The 22,275-nt window shown below is 35.2% G+C and overlaps 1 protein-coding gene and 1 long non-coding RNA gene across 2 annotated transcripts; both read left to right on the top strand.

Annotated features, from left to right (window-relative positions):
• The first annotated feature begins 839 nt into the window (after nt 1-839).
• Nucleotides 840-4,467, top strand: LOC114295197 (uncharacterized). The gene is made up of 3 exons (XR_014339995.1): nt 840-1,078; nt 2,774-2,930; nt 4,195-4,467. It is a non-coding gene; the product is annotated as an uncharacterized LOC114295197 (long non-coding RNA).
• Nucleotides 4,468-13,477: 9,010 nt separating this feature from the next.
• On the top strand, nt 13,478-15,568 carry LOC145799557 (sugar transport protein 8-like). The gene is made up of 4 exons (XM_082889151.1): nt 13,478-13,586; nt 13,866-14,185; nt 14,416-15,042; nt 15,128-15,568. Exons 1-4 carry the CDS (start codon nt 13,478-13,480, stop codon nt 15,566-15,568), a joined length of 1,497 nt encoding a protein of 498 aa, XP_082745277.1.
• Nucleotides 15,569-22,275: the final 6,707 nt, after the last annotated feature.

Raw genomic sequence — 22,275 nt, forward strand, 5'->3', positions numbered from 1 at the left:
GAAAAATATTTTTCATTAAAATATTACCCCTACTTCTATCAAATAAAAAAAATAATAAAAATAAAAATAAAACTATTCCCCCCCCCAAAAAAAATGGGTCACAAAAAATATTATTCATCGACCATAAAAAATTAACTTTATTTTAACGAAAAATATTTTTCATTAAAATATTATCCCTACTTCTATCAAATAAAAAAAATAATAAAAATAAAAATAAAACTATCCCCCCCCCCCCAAAAAAAAAAAATGGGTCACAAAAAATGTTATTCATCGACCATAAAAAATTAACTTTATTTTAACGAAAAATATTTTTCATTAAAATATTATCCCTACTTCTATCAAATAAAAAAAATAATAAAAATAAAAATAAAACTATTCCCCCCCCCCAAAAAAAAAAAATGGGTCACAAAAAATATTATTCATCGACCATAGAAAATTAACTTTATTTTAACGAAAAATATTTTTCATTAAAATATTATCCCTACTTCTATCAAATAAAAAAAATTAATTAAAATAAAAATAAAACTATTTCCCCCTTCTCTTTTTCCGCCCGCCCAAACTTAGGGTATGTTTGGTTTGAGTTTGGGAGATGAGTTTTAGAGATAAAAAGTACGAAAAATTGTTTGGTTTGGTTTGTTTCAAAAGATGTTTTGAAAAATTATTTTGAGAGAGAGTTTTGGAAAAAGTGATTGATTTGATGTGTATGAGAGAGAGATTTGTTTGGAAAAATTGTAAACCAAACAAGTTTTGAGAAATTTTTTTGAGAAAATTTGTTTGGTTTGATTACTTTTGAAAACTTATTTGTAGAGAATTTTTTCCAAAAATTTTTGGGAAACACAAACCAAACAAGGCCTTAATTTCCCCCGTTTTTTTCCCTCTGCCTTTTCCCCCCATTTTTTTTCATTTCCTTTCAGGTTTGTAGAGCCCTTAATTTCACAATGTTTCAAAACAGTGAGCAAACCTTAATCTGAGAGAGAGAAGATAGAGGGTTTGAAGAGAGACTGGGGTTGAAGGGGAAGGGTTTCAGTCAGCGGCGAGACTGGTTCAGCAGCGACGAGACTAGTTCGGCGGCGAGACGGTACACTTCTTTTGACTCTTCTTTCGACTCTCCCATTCCAGTCGGTTCCTCTAATGACTGGGTTGAAATGGTTCCTCTATATCTCTATGTGACTGTGTATCCTTGGAACAACAATGATGTAGTTTTATAATCCGAACAGATCTTAAACCCTATCAAGCTTTTGACTTGATACATTGTTCAAGATGTAGAATTAATTGGACTCGTCATGGTATGCTATTCTCTCTCATAATTTAATTTATTATCTTTGTTGGGTAGAAAATGATTTAGTGAACAACTAATTAGGCATTAGAGTATATATTGGAAGTGTTGCACCTCCTATTGCTTCCTTGTAGAATTTCTCTCAAAGGTTAAATAAAATTTTCATGCCAAATGTGTTTCTCATTAACTTCTTGTATTGTTGATATGGGTAATGGAGCCACCACCTGCATAAAGATTGATGACTTTGTCAGTCTCAAACTGGCAAGTGAATGTTTGATATGAGATCCCAATTCTCTATGTTCCATCAGTTCTTTCCTGAAGTGGATCATTGATCACCGTGGGATTTCCATACCTTTAAACTTTTAGTTGAAAAAATTATAACCATCGAATAGGTTTTTATGCTAAGAAATGTAGTTTATGACAATTTTTCATTTATTGTCGACACTCTGATTCCGTGTATTTGTTAGTTGTTGACTGTAATGAAAGTTCCACCAGGTTTTGTTTTGACATGTGAAGAGCTTTGCCTCGACAATCACTTAGTATATGTATGTGTGTATATGTATTGTGTTGTAGCCTAATTCCTCATTTCACACTTCCAATTGATAAGAGATAAAGTGGTTTAAAAGGCAATTAAGCATTTTTATTTACCATATGATTCATATCTGCAAGTTTATGAGGCCAATGTGTAATCATTCTTGTTTATGCATTATAATTTATAACCTAGTTGTTCCATGTCGTCTATCCTCACTATTTTCCATGTGGCATATCATTATCATTGTGGAAATCTGTTATCTGGAAAGAGTAGTAGATATTATATGGGAAAATTGTTGATGTTCATTTGTGGGGCATATTCTTATCATGCCTTTGTTTGTTTCTTTCATTGTGGCAAAGATGGAATTTTGCTGCTCGAGGTCAACAGGATGTTACGTGCAGGAGGATACTTTGCTTGGGTAGCACAGCCTGTTTATAAGCATGAATTAGCCCTTGAAGAGCAGTGGAAAGGCATGACTAAGCAGAATTTGTTTATAAAATAACATGAACAGTTATTTTCACTTTAGTGAGTCGATAAGCATTTTTTAGTTTGAGTTTCAAATGTTTGCACAGCTTTCTATTATACCCTTATATGAAAAATTGTGCACCTTAGTTTGCATTTGATCTCCCTGTTGAATCCCAATTGCTTACAGAGTGACTTCTGCAATTGTTTATAACTTAGAAAAAATTAAGGAATCTGAATTTGGTAACTACCCCAGCTTGGAGAACAAAAAATTTGCAAACTGGTTATGGTACTTAGACAAAATGGCAGGGAAAGGTCCTAAAGCATGTAATATGTTAGTTCATCTGGGTGCCCCATAATTTGTTTAATGAAGGTCAATCTTCCAGTGCACCCAAATGAAGTGTTTCCATTGCATTTTATTGGTGGTCTAAATAGGAGTAACATGTGTAGCACATCAGACAAGAAGTTCAGTTTACTGATCGTTTGTCTTCCTTCATCTTCAGAGATGATTAATCTTACAAGCCACGTTTGTTGGAATCTTGTGAAGGAGGGGTATATTGCAATTTGGCAGAAGCCCTTGAACAACAGTTGCTACTTAAGTCGTGAGGCAGGAACGCGACCTCCGCTGTGTGATTCAGATGATGATCCAGACAGTGTTTGGTATATTAACTGTCCTCTTTCTGGTATATTTTCGTGTTGCAAATAGTACATTAAACTGCCTTGAATGGTTAAAGTTTTAGATCTCTATTTGACAACTGCTATGTCCGTAAGGCTTCTGAAGCATATTCAGTAGTATGACATGTTGACTTCATGCATTGTAGGCCTACAGCTACTGTAATTTATGTGTAACCATTGACATGAAATATTGACAAGCTTTATGTTTAGACCATTAGCAGTAAAAAATGGGACTATAAACCCTATTGACTTTAAGCACTTGGCCTAGTAATGACATGTACCCTAGGAATGACTATAAAGCCTAGTAATGACATGGTTCCCTGTGACTTTTTCTCATCCTGCCTTATCATGTCTTTTGGTGTTGTGGTCTTATCATGTGATGCATCAACCACTTTATCTCCCTGGTCAAGAATTTGAAAAGTAAAAAATGGTTTCTTTTTTTTTAATACTATACTTTATATATACCCTTACAAGTTACAAGTTATATAGACGATTTGGCTTCTAAGAATTGATTTCATGTGATTGTGTGCTTATTGATCCACAAAAAATATATATGTTGATTCGATTTTGTTTATGCAGATATTTGATTTGTTTGATGTGAAATGCAATGGGCTTAGGAGAATTTGTTAATTCATTAGGCATTTTTCATCCAAATGCACCTATAGCAGACATAAATGAAGGACTCTGTATAGCCCTAAATAGATAAGAATAACTGTTTTAATCTCAAGTTGAATCAGTTTTGCAGTCATTCAGCCTTGTGCAAGATTGTTCCCAATATTCAATGAGAAAAATAAGGAAATTTAGGACAAGTGTCCTCCCTAATTCAATGATCAAAGAAATAATGGAACTGGTCCTGCAGAATTTTCATTTTCAGTATTGCATCACATAATTGATTTGGTGCATATCCACCTGAACGCTGCTTTTCTGAAATTATAGCTCCCTACCAGAACTGTCCCTTTTGAAGGAAACTTCAATTAGGGGTCTCTCATTATCTACTCCAAAGCTAAATTCAGTTTCTGAGAATGCAGTATGCTGTTTGTGGGACGGAGAACTTATAATTGTATGAGAGTGTATCTTAAATAAGTATATTTCTTGTTTAGATTTCTGCTTGGAATATTTAGATGAACTTCTAGTTGTTGCCCTTTTCATCATATAATATATTTCTTGTCTAGTAAATGGCAATAATTAAAATTGAATATGCATTTCAAAAGTTTATGCTTTACAAAAAGGTGATGTTATTGATATGCAGGGATCATTCAAATTTTGTTAGCTGTGTACAGTTTTGTACAGATGGTAGCAAGTTCATTACGGTAAGCTCTGATAAGAAGGGTATAATATATGATGCGAAAATTGGAGAGAAAATTGGAGAGCTGTCCTTAGAGGATGGTCATAAAGGCAGCATTTACGCTGTTAGCTGGAGCCCTGATGGTAAACAGGTAATCAGTGTTGTGTGGATTCTCTCTCGAGCTGCTTCTAGTTGATTTTCTATTCAAAATTTGGTTATTAAATTTTCAGATTTGATTTTTTGGATTTTTTTCTGAAACGTTCAAACACAGTGGACATTTATGTATTAAATATGGAAGTGATTGATACCCCCTCTCCCCACCACCACCCCCCCCCCCCACACATGTGGGGGTTGGTGATTGGAGAAGGAAAAAAAAAAAAAAAAAAAAAAAACTGGCCAATTTCAGGCCAGTGGGGGTCGTGGGGGTCCAAATCATTTTTCTAATAAATAATTGTTTTTCCCAGAAATTTTGCTATAGTTTTAGACTGAGAAAGGAAATATTGCATCTGCAGAGGATCTGTTGAATTGTATAAGAACATTTTAGTGTAACACGGAACATCATTTGTTGGCTAAATTTTGTAATTGGGTTCTTTGCATGTTAGTAATATTATAACCGACAAACTTAGGGAGTGGGAAGGTGTGGGGAACTACAGGATTGATTTTTTTCTTCTTTTTCCCCTTAATAGCACAAAATCAACTAGGTTGGACATAAATAATGATTATCTTTCTTATTCACTGAGCAGTGAACCATTATTTCATGGTTTATTTTGTGTCTGCTTTTAGAAATGTATAATACATGCTCCTCCTCTCTCTGATATGGATCAGATTGGTAAAGTTGGTAAAGTTCAAAAAAAAAATTAAAATTTTAATTTATTTTATTAAAATAGCATACTTAATAAATTTGATAAAATTAAATATTTGATATAAAATAACTATTAAGTATTTAAAAATATGATATATAATAAATATATAAAATTATAGGTTTTGAACATGTCCCCAACATGTCGTGCCCTGCATCTTTTAAAAATTTGTGTGTTCGTATGTCTGTGTCGTGTCACATATTCGTGTGCGTACTTCTTAACTAATAAGAGATAAATAATAGGGTAAATTATGTAGACCTCCCTCAAGTAATTAGAAATATAAATAGCTTCATAGTCTTGTCATGATTACACTGTACATACCTCAAAATTTAAATTCATTAAACACTTTAACACGTACAGTTTGTTAATCTCATGGATGGAAAATAGTGGCCATCACGTTTATACTAAAATATCTATCATACCCTTAAACGTAGATAATTACTTATATCCAAGCACCAGTATTCCTTAATTGAATCACATTTTTCTAAAAGGAATCACACTCCATCTTCTCACTCTCTTTCTCTCCCCCTGCTCCCTTGCAACCCCATCTATCTCAGCCACCCCACAACCTAACTCTCCCTCATCACTGAAGGTAGATTACCTTCAGCATGACTACGTCTGCTAATGTTTGCTACGGTCCCCCAAGTAACTCTCCCTCATAACTGCTAATAGTTAGGTTGACAACGTCTTCAGCATCTGCTCAAACGTAGATTACCTTCAGTACTACAAGTAATTCTATATAGATGAACTGTCCCTTGGAATATTTCGAGTGTATCTTAAACTTTAATAACTTTTTGAAATGCATATTCAATTTTAATTACTGCCATTTACTAGACAAGAAATATTTAGATGAACTTGCTACTATTTGATTTCTTGTAGTATTGCCATTTACTTTTTGATTAGTTACATTGTCTATCACACTGTTGGGCTATTGGTGTTTGCTACTGTTCGTTAATGTTATGAACTTATTGTTTGAATAGGTTTTGATGCGTTATATTAGGACACTTAGCACCTGTAGTTTGGATACTCTGAAGGACTTCAATTATGAAACGGTTGAACCGAGTACATAAATGGTCTTAGGGTAAAGTTGAGCAGAATACTCACATTAGCACAACAAGACATTTCTGTAGTTGACAGGGAGAGTTGAAGAGAAAAGGAGATGGTCTAATGGGATTCATCAAGCTGTAGGAGCCAAAGAAGGTGTCAAAATTGAGATATCTCTTGAGGTTTCAATCTTTACGGAGTTTTTATTTTACATAAAAACTTTCTTTCTTATTGTACTCAAAGCCATATTATCCTTACACTTGTTAGGCTCAATTCCTTTAACTCAGCAAAAACCATGATTGATGAATTGATTACAAAGATTCAGTGCTTTTATATTTAATCTAACCATAACAAACTAATCTAACCATGGTTTAATTCTAACAGCCTAACTACTTGAAACAGTTATGCTAGTTCTCTTTATAACACGTGAGCATGACTGAAGCTACAGCCCTTTCTGTTCTGACTTTAGCTGCTTTGGCTGCGGCTAGTACTGCAGCCTTGCTGTGTTGACCTAGCCTGGTCTTACTGCAGCTGGGGTTGCAGTGGCTAGCTCTGGCTTATGCTCTACTTTGATATAATGTGTACCTGTCACATTTACATGTAGTGAGATTTGTTATTATACTTATAAAAATTTAATTACTGAGAAATATATCAAGCATCCATAATCATGTCATATCATCATTGTAAATTTTTTTCCCTACTCAGCACCGCAAGTTAATATATATATAATTTAGGTAAAAATAAAGTGGGTGGTGGATTCTTATCATTCATTGTGTTCATGCCAACAGCTACAAAATTATAATGGATGATTCATGTTTTTCTACTTCAAAATCTTCATTAACAATGTGCCACAGTGTAATTTTGTTTCCTTTTCCTGCCCCCTTAGCAGCTCAATGATATTATAACTTTAATAGTCGGATCCATCATGATTTTTCTTGATTTTTTATGCTATTATAATTTTATGTCTATAGTTGTTAATTGGGTATTTTAGTTGTGGTTTCACTAATAGATAGCTTTTGCTAGAAAATTGAGTATCTTATCTTATCAGTTTCACTAATTGATTTGTGTGTCTTTCTCTTTGCAACTAGCAGAAGCAGCAAAAGCACAATTTTCACGTGATTACAGTGATAACCTTGCTCTTGTTCGGGCTTATGAGGCCTGGAAAGAAGTTGAAAGAGACGTAGCTGGATATGAATACTATTGGAAGAATTTTCTTTCTGCTCAATCAATGAAAGCTATTGATGCTCTGTGAAGGGAGTTCTACTCTTCACTTAAGGAATATGTTTTAAATTTTAATGCTAAGTGGATGTGAATTGGATGATTATATAGATTACAAGCGGATTTTTAATTGAACGAATATGTAGTTTGGAATTACTTGTGGATGAAAACTTATAATAGTTGCTGACTTTAATTAAACAGGTTTAGAGTTTGATGATTTATATAGTTTGTTGAATGTTTATGATTTAGGTGAATTGTTGGTTTGATTGATTATTGTAAATTACAGATTGTATTGAATAGATTGGATATATTATTATGAATTAGAAGTTTATTTTATTGTTTGTTGGCGCAAACATTCCTTTTGGCGACCAAAACTTTTTGGTCCTAGAATGTCACAATTGGCGACCAAAATTTTTGGTCGTGGAATGTCACAATTGGCGACCAAACTTTTTAGTCGTGGAATGTGATAATTGGCGACCAAATTTTTTGGTCGTGGAATGTGCCAATTGGCGACTAACATGTTTGGTCGGGAATATGTCACTTTTCGCAACTAAAGTGTTTTAGCGACTAAATGGATTAGTCGCAGTAATGATATATTTACCGATCAAAAATTTAGTCGGCAAATTTAACTTTTTCCCGACTAACAAAAGTTTTAGTCGCTAATTACTTTTGCCGACCCTCAATTGGCGACCAAAAAAATTGGTCGCGAATAGCTTTTGCCGACTAAAAATTGACTTTTGTCGACCAAATTTTTAGTCGCCAAAAATGCGATTTTCTTGTAGTGAATATTGCCGACCAATATTTTTGGTCGTGGAATGTATTGCCCACCAATTGTTTTGGTCGCGGAATGTGACAATTGGCGACCAAATTAGTTGGTCGTGGAAATGGGCGACAATTGTCGACCAAACTATTTGGTCGTTGAATGTGCAAATTGGCGACTAACATGTTTGGTCGGGAAAATATGACTTTTCGCGACTAAAGTGTTTTAGCTACTAAATGGATTAGTCGCAATAATTATATATTTCACGACTAAAAATTTAGTTGGCAAATATAATTTTTTCGCGACTAAAATATTTTTTAGTCGCTAATTACTTTCCACGACCCTCAACTGGCAACCAAAGTGGCGACCAAAAAAATTAGTCGCGGATAACTTTTGCGGACTAAAAATAGACTTTTGCCGACCAAATTTTTAGTCGGCAAAAGTGCGAATTCTTGTAGTGACACATGCAATATAATGTTAGTCAATGCATACACTGGACAAAAATGGTTGAAGATAACCAAAGATTATTTGTCCTTGAATTTCTCTTTTCCCTTGTTTCAATACATTTTTAAGTATTGATATAGCGATCCCGGGTTTACCCTTGTTGTACAGTGATCCGGACATGTGTCCGTGGATGTTGGTAGTTGTTTATTTTCTAGTTTGCATCCTCTTTACTTTGTATATTGAGTTATAAGATGCGTTGGGCAGGTTTGTTTCAGGTTGGTTGCGTTTGGGAGCCTAGTGTTGCTGCCCAGATTTTTGGTCCTTCGCTCGAGCGAGGAGTATGTCGCTCGAGCGAGAGTTGTGTTGCACCTGGTTCTGGACCTGAGAGTTGTAGTTTCTGGCTCGAGCGAGCTTTTCGTGGCTCGAGCGGTCTGGGTTTTTCTTCGCTCGATCGAGAACTTCTTGGCTCGAGCGAGAGTTTTCTGTGTCTGGTCGCTCGAGCGACCAATCCTTCGCTCGAGCGAGAGTGTTTTATATCAGCGGACAGCAGCGTCTAAAACATCACTTTTTCAGTCCTTTTCTTTGATTAAACCCTAAATCCGACACCCTCTCTCTCTAAACTTGCACTCTCTCTAAGATTTGATCTCCCTAGGGTGTGAATCTAGCCTAGGGCCTTTGTTAAAAAGATAGAGGGCGTTGAGAGCTTCGATTTAATCTGAAAAAGTTTGGATTCGGAGCAAGTTGATCTTGGAGTCTTCATCTCCTTTTTGGCTTAAACTTCAAGGTAGGGATATCCTACTCCTCTCTATGGGTTTTGTCTTTAAATTTTGGTATTTTGAGATGTTGGGCTTGGTTTGGTAATTTTGTGAAAGTTTGGGCTTTTGTGTAATTTTACAAAAGTTGGGGTTTTATTCATAATAAACCTAGATGCATGTTTGGCATAGAAAAATGGAATGATTGTTGAATCATTGATGAAAATGGGACCTAAGGGTTGAAATGGTAATTATGGAAAATGACCTAATTACATTGTTTAATTAATTGGGATAATTAATTGGTGAGAAATGAGGAAATGAAATGTTGATTGAATATCCAGTTGTGCATTTATTTTCTGTTTTAGAAATAACTGCTTTGGGCTATCGGTGGAGGATAGTCGTGATTGTTGTAGACAATGCATGATGATTAAGTAAACGGAAACTAATCAATGGAATGTGTCATGGAACTTGACAGTTGATAGAATACATTAATTGTATGTATTGTGTGATTGTATATAGAACCAATGTGTTTATATACGTTATGTGTAGAGGAGGAGATAGGGGATGTACTCCGCGGTTTAGGGGAAGATAGGGGATGTACCTCTAAACCGGATAGGTATTTGGAGGAGATAGGGGATGTACTCCGTAGACAGAGCTCATATGCTTGTCTAGAGAAGTGAAGATAGAGCTCATATGCTTATCTTTGTGAAGTGAAGTGTGGATACAGCTTGTATGCTTATCTGTGGACATTGTTGATATACATATCTGTTGTGAAGTGTGGATACAGCTTGTATGCTTATCTGTGGATATTGATGATATACATATCTGTTGAGAATGTGGATATAGCTTTTATGCTTATCTGAATGTGAGATATAGTTTTTATACATATCTGTGGAAATGATGATAGAACTAGTATGCTTATCTGTTGTTAAAGGGAAAATAAAAAGTAATTGGGACTTGTAAGTCGTTGACATAAATATGTAATTTATGTGATAGTATCAGTGTTGACCAACTATCAATTGCTAATGTTTTAGTCATTGTCCATGGTTGGTTTAGTGTATTTCTACTGGGCTGTGGCTCACCCTATATGGGAATATCATTTTCAGGTGCAGGAAGCATGCCACCTCCAAGGACATAGCTGGGAGGCTAGTGGCGAGCATAGTTTTGTCGTTTTACTTTTGATGTATTACATGTAACCTCAAGCCAAGGGCTTAATGTGTAAGCGAGTTAGTACTCTTTTGTTGAAACCAAGTGTTAACTTGGAAAGCTGTAAGCCCGTAGGGCATTTTGTTATGATGTTAACATGTAATACTTATGTAATGAAACTCAATGAAATAAAGGAATGTGGTTAGTTTATATATAAATGCATGTCTTATCTGATGGGTTTAATGTTATTATTTTGAGGGCGTTACAATTGAATTATATAAAAGTTTCAAAACATGATTCTATAATTAATTATATACATGACCACTTTTATTTCTTATTTCTGTGAATTGTGTTCTTGTATAAACCCTTTTAATGACTCATTCTAATGCATCAATTTGTGATCAATTCAATCAATATAATCAATCCAAATACTTTTGATACAAGTTCCCATTCTTCCTTTCAAGGTGCACATGAAATGTGTAACTAGAACATAGTCAAAATTCCTGCAACAACAAAAGTAGCAGTAGTCCAAAACAAAGCACTTTATTTATTTATTTATTTATTTATTTATTTATTTATTTTGTGTGTGGGGTAGATATGGGTACCAATATAATTTTACCTATCAATACGTGCAGAAAAATTATCAAACCCCTTACCCACAATTATCTAAGAAAAAACTACCAGCAATTGTTTTCTTCAGTGTCATTGTGGCCCATCCTGAAACACAATATTTACAGAAACCCTTTAAGATAAATTATCAATAAGTCCTAATAGTTAGAGTTAATTCACAAGTCCTATTGAAAATAAGTCTTAATAAAATCATTGCTCAAAGTAATCTTTTTTGACGAATTTTTGCATATGTCACTAAAAATTGACAATCAGGGACTTTTTGTCACAGTTTTTATAAATTATCGCTAAAACTTATAATTAGTAACTTTTTTGTGACAAATTTTTTAAACTGTCGTTGAAAGTTAAAAATTAGTGACTTTTTTGTGATTATTTTTTTAAACTGTCACTAAAACTTATAATTAGTGACATTTTTTTTAACAATTTTTAAATTGTCGCTAAAAATTAAAAACTAGTGATATTTTTTAATAGTGTTTGGTAAAAAATGCCATGAATTCTCACAGGACCTATTGGTCAATAAGTTCACCTATTAGGACCTAAATAGAAGTCCCCAAACTTTAATTTAAGGTACTAATTACATTACCAAATCATCCAAAGTCTTCATCATTTGGGTTGAGGATTATAATTGATATTTTGATAGTTTTTATTTATGATGTTATCCAGAATTGCCAAGTCTCCTAATGGGGATTGACAGAAGGGGAAAAAATTGTAATGGAAATTGAAATCTTAGGGTGTAGCGTAATTTCTTAAGTGTCAAAGGAAAATCTATAGGTGTCGGTGTAATTTATTTTTTAAAATATTAGGGGTTCAACTATTTTTTATTATTTCATGGATAATATTTGGACAAATTTTCTCGGTAGTGTCTACAATTTGTCTTGTGTCATCTCAGTATTTCTCATTTCAATTAGTTTAATTTTGATTCTTAATTTTAGATTTTATATCAATTTGGTATAATTATAACGCTGATTAGGGTTTTTGAAAAAAAAAATCACTGAGTGGATGGATGTAACTGACTAAATTACACAAGTTTTTAATTTTATCTATAAAAGCATGACCAATGTCGCTTATATGCACATTGTTCATAAGAAAAATACTAGAAATTGTAATCAATTGAATTAAATTGAGACAAAATCAGAAATTAAATTAAAAAATAAGCTAATTAAAATTATAGGAGTTAAAATGATAGTATAAGAACTACTGGTATTATTTACTCTTAATATTTTTATACGAATGTAAGATTTCATGCGAGTGAGGAAATCAAATTTCTTAATTGTTTGTGAAAATAATAAATACTTTATATAGTGAATCTTTTACCATGAAAGATTTGTTTTCTTCCCTCCTCGGATTTTACAAATATGAGTCATGTCATGACTATCCAAAATAACAGAAGGGAAACTAAAAAATATATAAAAGCAAATAATAATTATTATAACTGTTTTTAATAAATCCACTTTACTTCTGCATTCAAACATGTTTGACCTTATTAAATGAAAAAACAGTTTCTAAAAAAAAATAAAAAATACAAAAGATTTCAAAAGATGCACTAAAATTTTTACCAAATATGTGACATCAGTGTGGGACCCACATCAAAAGAGAAAGAAAATCTTAGAGACCTCAAAAGATGTACTAAAATTTCAACCAAATCTGTCATGGGCAAATTTGGTAGAAATTCTGGTACACCTTTTCGGTGTCTCACATCCATGTGACACATTTGTTAAAAATTTTAATACAGTTTTTGAAATCTCAACATGTGAGTCCCACACCCATTTGAGACATTTGATAAAAAATTTAATAATTTTTTTGGGACTTTTAGCATTACTCAAAAAGAATGAAAAATGGTAGAGATTCCAAAAGGTGTATCCAAATTTTAGATGTTTTATTTTTAAGATTTATTATCCATTAAGTACTATTAATAAAAGAGACTGATCCTTAACCCAAAAATAGGACCTATTAAGAAGTTTACTAAATATCTCACACGATGGATCACAAGAAAAACAATTACATTCCTTGTCAGAAAGGATAAGAGATTTGACCATTGGAACTACTTTCCAGCAAAAATAGGCTACTAAGGTTTCCCAAATCCTATCCATCTCAAAATCCCAAAATTAATGGGAATTCATTGTTATTCCTTGTCAGAAAGGATAAGAGATTTGACCATTGGAACTATTTTCCAGCAAAAATAAGCTACTAAGATTTCCCAAATCCTATCCATCTCAAAATCCCAAAATTAATGGGAATTCATTGTTATAAAAGCATCCAATTACCCTTCTTTATCTCATTCTATCTTCTCTCTTCTGTGAGGTTTTTTTCATTCTGTCTTCTCTCTCCCGTGAGATTTCTTGTTTGAAGAAGATTAATAATTTTGAGTGTGTGTTTTTTAATTTGGAGAAGCAAAGATGGCTAATGCAGAAGTATTCAAATCGAAAATCACTCTATATGTGGTTGCTTGTTGGATTGTCGCAGCTTTTGGAGGCCTAATGTTTGGTTATGATATTGGAATTTCAGGTAATGCCCTCAACTATATTGATATAATTCTTTGATTAGAAAATCATAGATATATATATATATTTTTTATTATATGCTTTAAAATAGGAAGTCTAAAAGTTATACACTAAATAATTGAAACAATTATTATTAAGTAATGATTCATAAAGGTTTATTGATGTTTGTTGCAAAATTATTATTTATATGTGAATGTCAATGATCATTTTTCGTTTATGTGTTTGGTTTCTAATTCATTCGAGTAAACAATCGAATCTTATTATTTTGACTTTGACTTTATAGGTGGTGTGACTGCGATGGATGATTTCTTAATAAAATTCTTTCCAAAAGTTCACGAGAGGAAACTTCATGCAAAGGAAGACAATTACTGCAAATATGATGATCAGTTGCTTCAGCTATTCACATCATCACTGTACCTTGCTGCTTTGGTTGCAAGCTTTGGTGCATCAAAGGCATGTCGTATATTTGGTCGCAAGCCCACAATTCTAGTAGCATCCCTATTTTTCATTGGAGGAGCTGGGTTCAGTGCTCTTGCTGAGCACAAATGGATGCTCATTCTTGGCAGGATTCTTTTTGGCATTGGAGTTGGATTTGGCAATGAGGTATATTATTTTGTGCCTAAAATAAATTTTATATTTTAAGAATAGAGTGTCTAGGTGAGTTTGTCCACCCTCGACTAATCACAGAGCTGAAGTTAACTGACAAAATTTTAGATTTTGTCTTCAAATTTTTATTGTTTAATCAACCCTTTGAGTTATATTTATTTTACATAAAGTTTATGATAAATAAGGAAATTTTTTTTTTTTCCCCTAACTATAATCTATGATTCTAGGCTGTTCCAGTGTTCTTATCGGAGATAGCACCAGTCCAACACAGAGGGGCAGTCAACATTCTCTTCCAACTATTTGTCACAATTGGAATTCTCATAGCTGGCGTTGTCAACTATTTCACTTCCACCCTCCACCCAATTGGATGGAGGGTCTCCTTAGCCATAGCCGGCATTCCCGGCCTTGTCCTTTTCTTCGGCTCCATGATTCTCACCGAAACACCGGCTAGCCTTATCGAACGAGGCAAGGACACTAAAGGCAAAGCAGCACTCAAGAAAATCCGAGGCGTGGACAACGTGGATGATGAGTATGAAGAAGTGAAAAGGGCATGTGAGATAGCCAAGGAAGTGAAGCAACCTTTCAAGAAACTGATGAAGCGCTCGAGCGTGCCACCACTAGTCATAGGAATTATGTTGCAGATATTTCAACAGATGACTGGGATTAATGCGATTATGTTCTATGCACCGGTTCTGTTTCAGACCATGGGGTTCAAGAACGATGCTTCGTTGTTGTCTGCGGTGATTACTGGGACAGTGAATGTGGCAAGTACTTTTGTTTCAATCTATCTTGTTGATAAGATTGGAAGAAGAAAGTTGCTTCTCCAAGCCTGTGTCCAAATGTTCATTTGCCAGGTACTAAATTAATTTCACTTCTTTGTAATTACATTTAAATTCTTCTCACTTAGTGCTTGTACTAATTAATTGAATCCAATTTCAGGTATCAATTGGTGCAATTCTACTGACTCACTTGAATACTACTGGGACAATGGACAAAGGACTCGCTATGGTTGTGGTGGTGCTGGTGTGCTTGTATGTTATGTGCTTTGCATGGTCATGGGGACCTCTTGGTTGGCTGATTCCTAGCGAAACCTTCCCTCTCGAGACTAGAACTTCAGGCTTTGCTTTCGCTGTCAGCTCCAACATGTTGATGACTTTCCTTGTGGCTCAAGCTTTCTTATCGATGCTCTGTCACATGCGAGCCTTCATATTCTTTTTCTTCTCGGCTTGGATTTTGGTCATGGGATTATTTGTGGTGTTCCTGGTGCCGGAAACGAAGGGCGTTCCGATCAATTCCATTGTGGAAAGGGTGTGGAAGCAGCATCCGGTGTGGAAGAAGTTCATGGATGATGACGGTCCAAAGAGCCAGGAGATGGTCTGATCATGACACACCTATTAAAACCGATTGTTGATGAGAACATGATTTTCTTCCCCTTTTTTGGGGAATTGTTTTTAGTGTTTTCATGGAGTTTGTTAACTGTTTTGGAAGATATGTCGTTCATAATTTTTTTTTCTATGGACAAAAAAACTCAACAAAATCCTCCTAACAATGACCACAACAACAATAATTCAAATGAGGAGATCCAACTCTAAAACCATAAAATCGTATCCACAATCGATCAAACAAAGACAAGTGGGTCAGGTTTAGGCTTGGACCATCATACATCTATCCACTTATTTGTTTATGTGTCATCCCTTTAATTGTTCATGCATCACATTTATGTCCACCTAATCTACAAATCTGTCTATATTACCACTACCACCACCACTGATGCTGCTGGTGATGGTGAATTTTTTGATGAACTTTCGGATTGCTGAAAATGGTCCGACAGTGGTTCGACGGTGGAGAAAATTGGAAAAAATTCATTCAAAATAATAATTTGTCTTTCTCAGCAAACAATTCCATTAAACATGTCATTTTGATCAAAATAAATATTAAATATTGGACCAAATAAAATATGGCCCCATAAGTGTGGACTTTTCACCAATTATCCCTTTTAAATATACCTAATTCGGATCACCTAAAAAGTAAATTATTTGTAAACAAATCTATAAAAAAAAAAATCACATTTCATGTTATTTTTTGTGACTATTATTTTATTTTTTCTCTAGTTAAGTTTTTTCAGATTACCTCTCAAATAATTACATTTTTTAGATTACTCTTTGGGCCGATTTGATTGGGCAAATTATAGCATATGACTGAGAATATTAATCCTCAGGACTCACATTTCATTATTTGGTTACAATTTTTGTTATCTAAATTAGATTTCGATGGACATTCTATCTAATAAAATCTGTATATTTTTTAATTTTGGAGATTATGATAAGACTTCAAAGAAGCCTTCCTTGTATTCAAATTGCACCACTTTGCAGTTAAAAATAAAAATAAAAATAATAATAATAATAATAATAATAATAATAATAATAATAATAATAATAATAATAATAATAATAATAATAATAATAATAAAACAAAGCTAAATGAGTTTAATTGAAATAAAAATCATAATTAAAAAAAGGAATAAATTACAATTATACTCCCTGAGATTTGCTTATAATACGAATTGCCCTTTGTGATTCTGAAAATTACACCCTCGCTTTGAAGTTTCTAATTTCATAACAAATAACCCTTTTTAATAACAAATCATCAAGTCAATTAATAGTTTTTGATGATATTATAAATATATTTATGTAGAGTAGTTGGAATTTTTTTTTCAGTTAATTTTGTTAAATAAAAAATTATGACAAGAAAATATTTGTAATTTTTCAAACCGCATGGGGAAATCCGTATTTTAAACAAATTTTAGAGGTGTATTTGTAATTTATCCTTAAAAAAATTGACCGAGTTTGATTAGTTGAACAAAATTAAATTTGTATGGAGATTGAGTAGTACAATATTTTTAATTATCTCAATATAACATCTCTATACAAATAAATTTTAAAAGCGCATTAATATTTAAATAGAAGTACTTAAAATAAATAGCACTTGATCCAAGTATTTAAGAGAATTTCAGTTGATATAACAACTCAGATTCTCATGGAGGCTTCATCATGTGCGGGGATGGAGAATCTAAGTTATTGGATCCATTGAAATTTCCTGAAAATATTTGGATAAAGTGTAATTTGTTTTAAGTACTTCTACTTAAATGTTAATTTGCTTTTGAATTTATTTGTACAAAGATGTGATATTGAGATAAATAAAAATATTGTACAACTAAATCTCCCTACAAAGTTATTCTTTTTTTTTTTTTTTCAACTAATGAAACTCATTCAATTTTTTAGTTATGAACCTTTTTTTCCCCCAATTAAACTCATTTAGCTTTCTTTCTTATTTATTTATTTTTTTAAATACAAAGTGATTCAATTTGAATAGAAGAAAGGCTTCTTTTACAATAACAAACTGAATGGTGCTTGCTACCTTGTTGTCACAGCACCGACCTCGAATCCCAAAGAACAAAAACATTTTACAAACTATTTCTATGATCACATTGCAACAACCTCATGCATACCGTTAAAATGGTGTACAGCATATACAAGTTATGACATTAGTGGTCTTGATTAACACAAATGTCATAACTAATGAATTATAAAAGTCAATCATGTACTTCTCTGGTGCCCTGTTATTTGGTAGGTGTGGTTGTGCCTGATGAATTGATGGGGGGTGCATTGGGTGATACCTGATAATGTTAATGGGATGCTACAATGGTGGAGGGGTTATAAATGGAGCAAATTTGAAAATCAAATTTAGAAGGTAATCCCAATGTCCTGTATATGGTCAATATGAAGAATCAGAAACGATGTGGTCTTTCATGGGAAACTATTCCAGTTGAATGAACTTTGTGAATTAATCAAGGTGAGAATTGCTTTTAGGGTTAAAGCTCAGTTAAAGGTGTCTCTGTATTCAGTACATGATATTATTAATTGTGGGGATATATTTTATGAGTACCAACACGTGGCCAAGGTGATGCCGACGTGTCAGCCGAGGTGCCACGTGTCCTGGTCATGACGCCGAGATTATCTCGGCTAGGCCGAGGTTACCTCCGAAGATATCAAAATCCGGGATAAGCGGATAAGGCACAAGAGTCCTAGAATGAGGAAGGACTTCAGCATGGATAAGGATAACACTCTTAGGGAGTTTATCTTTATCTCTTGGAGAGTCCAGGATAAGCACTGAGCAGAAGTCCATTGAAGCTAGGCTTCTATGGGGACTAGGATTGAATTAACTATAAAAGAGAGGCACCCCCGATGGGTCTAAGGTACGCAATTTATATTCTGAATAGTGAGATTAGCACTATTGATTATCTTCGAGAGATATACTGACTTGATCGTCGGAGTGCTCCCGGGTGGACGAACCACCGCCAGAATCTTCTATTTCTGTTGCAGGTCAGTCAAGTGCCATCTGTTCTGCTAGTGCTCTCCAGCTGAATACTGAGTATGGCAGTGTGGTAAGAAATTCACTGACACAATTTGGCGCCGTCTGTGGGAAAGAAAAGAGAATAGATGGCCAGTGACGAACAGAAGGATAAGGTTGAGGACGAAATCCCTGCTGGGAGTGGTAAGCACGTTGACCCAAACGTGGAGGAAGATGGTCGCAATGAGGAGACTCAGAACCAGAATCACGGCAAGAAAGACGTCGGCCAGGATGGCGACGTGCCAAAGAAACTAGATCGAAGCAGATACTACAACGAGGACGACCTCCAGGTATGGAAGGATAGATGCCTGCGGAGGGACGAAGACGTGAAAGAGATGGCAAACAAGTTGGCAGACCTGCAATCGGTCGTCAATTTTATGATGCAAAATAACGCCATGCAGCCACCATTCCCACTGCAGGATACGCCGATTCCAGCGGCCAATGCCCAGAAGGGAGGGCAGAAACCAATTCCAATAACCCCTCAGCACACCAGAAGCAAAAAACACTCTCACCAGCCTTCCAGGGAGGTCGGGTGAGGAGAGTCGAGTAGCGAAGAGTTACGAAGGACATATCGCACTAAAGAAGTAGACCCCAGAGAACATTAGCATGTTCAAAGGCAGGATCTGTGCTTCAACACAACTCCTGGAGAAAGGTCGAAAAGGGTCCACAACGAAGCTGAGAGTAGTATGTCGAAAAGACTGAAGTCAGGAGATAGTCAAGCTCCTGGGCGGAGCAAGGAAGACTTGAGAGATTACCTCAAGAGGAAACAACAAAATGCCGATTCTGAGGTAACTTCACCTATTAAGCTGAGAACACCATTCTCGGTGGAATTGGACAAATTTGAGGCTCCAAAGAGATTCAGTATGCCAAGGTTCCAAATATACGATGGTAAGTCGGACCCCAACTTCCACGTTGGATTATACCTGAACTCAATGGCATTGTACAGTGGGAACGAGCCGTTGCTCTACAAAGTGTTCCCCTCATGATTCAGGGAGATTGCATCAGATTAGTTTCACAAACTGCCAAAGAGAAGTGTGAAGACCTGGGAAGGCCTGGTCGAGATGTTTGTGGCCAGGTTCGTGACAAACAAGCTACAGCCATTAAGGGTGGACACATTGATGGCTCTGAGAATCAGTAAGGATGAAGGCCTTAGGGACTACGCAAAAAGGTACTACGAGGTGTTCAACCGAATACCCGAGTGCAACCAAGAGTTGGCGGTCGTATCTTTCAAGAACGGCCTAAAAGACGACTGTCCACTACGAAAGTCTTTGGCAAAGACATTGCCAAAAAGCATGGAAGAGCTCATGGCCAGAATCGAGAAGTATGCCAAAGCCGAAGAAGACATGTCAGGAACTAAGGAGACAAAGCAAGAGAAAGGTAACGGCTCGCCGAAGCGAGGCCGAGGTAACAACGGATCCAACAAAGAGATAGGATTGAGGGCTACACAGGTAGTCATAACTATGTTCCGAATCCCAATCCACAAAGTCCTGGACAAAATCCGATCCCAGCCCTATTTCAGAGCACCAGCTAGGGTGCCAGGAGAATTTATGGGAAGAAGCCTTGGTAAACATTGTGCTTACCATAACGAAGATGGGCATATAACTCAGGGTTGCAGAGCCCTAAAAGCGCACCTGGAAGACCTGGTTAGGCAAGGCCATTTAAGGGACCTTGTAGACAAGGCCAGGACAAGGGAAGAACAAGTAAGATTGCCTCAGGCACCAGCAGCTCCACCCCCCAGCACAACAACCGCAGGCAGGCGGACTTCGGGTAATTAACGTGATTCACTCGAAGGTCAACAAAAATGAAATATGGGGGGAGACCTAGAGGGTAAAACACTTGCAGCACGTGTACCAGGTCGGGGAAAAAAGACATTGGGCCAAGGTGTACCAAGGACCAGCAGTGTCTTTTACTGAAGACAACCTTGAGATGGTCCAACATTCCCACAATAATGCCTTGGTAATATCCCTCCAGGTTGGGGAGTGCCAAGTGAAGCGCATCCTAATCGACCAAGGCAGCTCTTGTGACATCATGTACGTCATGTGTTACAAGGAGCTTAGCTTTCACCCAGACGATTTGGAGCAATCCAATGGCCCAATGGTCGGGTTCAATGGAACGCCGACGTGGCCACTGGAAACAACGAGCTTGAAGGTGCAGGCTGGCACTAGGAAGATACAGACAGAGTTCACCGTAATAGACATACCCTCCCCTTATAATGCAATTCTAGGGAGGCCATGGCAGCATGCAATGAGGGCTGTTCCCTCAACATTGCACCAATTGTTGCGGTTCCCAACAGAACATGGGATTGAAGAAGTCAGAGGAGATCAGCTGCAGGCAAAGAATTGCTCCATGGCAGCAATGAAATTTACCAGCAGCAGCTTGCCAGAGCTTATAATAAGAAGGTCAACCCAGGGGAGTTTCAAGTCGGCGACCTCGTCTTGAGAAAGGTCGTCGGCAACAAAAAGGATCTCAGAGAGGGCAAGCTTGGCCCAAATTAGGAGGGACCCTACGAGATCATCTCGGTACTCGGCAGTGGGGCATATCAGCTTGAAGATAATGAGGGCAAAGAATTGCCAAGACCCTGGAATACTTTTAATCTAAAATTTTTTTATCATTAGATTTTCCTTGTTTTTTCCGAAGTAACGAATAAAATTTTAGCAGAATTCTTCTACATTTATGATTGATAAGATACTTGCCGACGTTTCTGGAATACATGCATAATGAGAACCCAAGTGGAACTTAAGTTCACATTAGGGGGCAGAGAGTTGGAAAATAGATACGTCTAACACTTGGTGAAATTTGTGAAAAATTTACAAGTTGAAGTTAGCTGAGATAATGTTTAACACTTGTTGAAATTTGTGAAAAATTTACAAGTTGAAGTTAAACCGAGATTATGTTTAACACTTGCTGAAATTTGTGAAAAATTTACAAGCTGAAGTTAAACTATGGATACATCTAACACTTGTTGAAATTTGTGAAAAATTTACAAGTTGAAGTTAGCCGAGACAATGTTTAACACATGTTGAAATTTGTGAAAAATTTACAAGTTGAAGTTAAACTATGGATGCGTCTAACACTTGTTGAAATTTGTTAGCCGAGATAATGTTTAACACTTGTTGAAATTTGTGAAAAATTTACAAGTTGAAGTTAAACTATGGATACGTCTAACACTTGTTGAAATTTGTGAAAAATTTACAAGTTGAAGTTAGCCGAGATAATGTTTAACACTTGTTGAAATTTGAGAAAAATTTACAAGTTGAAGTTAAACCGAGATTATGTTTAACACTTGCTGAAATTTGTGAAAAATTTACAAGTTGAAGTTAAACTATGGATACGTCTAACACTTGTTGAAGAATTATTAAAATCAATCAAGTACTATTAAACATAAGCATGTAAATAATTAGAACACAAGCAAATTGTCTGATGGAGATGTTTTAATCGTTCATTAAGCTAGCTGAACTTAACAAATTTAATAAAGTCACGTTTGAAATTATATTTTCTTTTGATTTTCAGAATATATAGCTTATTATTTGATTATTCATTCAGCATAGTTTTTGTCATTTTATAGATGGAGAAACTAGTGAATGGTTCACTACACTTTACGATTTATTTTATTTTATTTGTTATTTTTTGTCTTCAAATTTTGTTATATCTTGAAACTTAGGTTCTTAGTTTTTTTA

This window comes from Camellia sinensis, chromosome 9 (genome assembly GCF_055761805.1).
Source record: "Camellia sinensis isolate YWXY chromosome 9, ASM5576180v1, whole genome shotgun sequence".
Classification (NCBI taxonomy): Eukaryota; Viridiplantae; Streptophyta; class Magnoliopsida; order Ericales; family Theaceae; genus Camellia; species Camellia sinensis.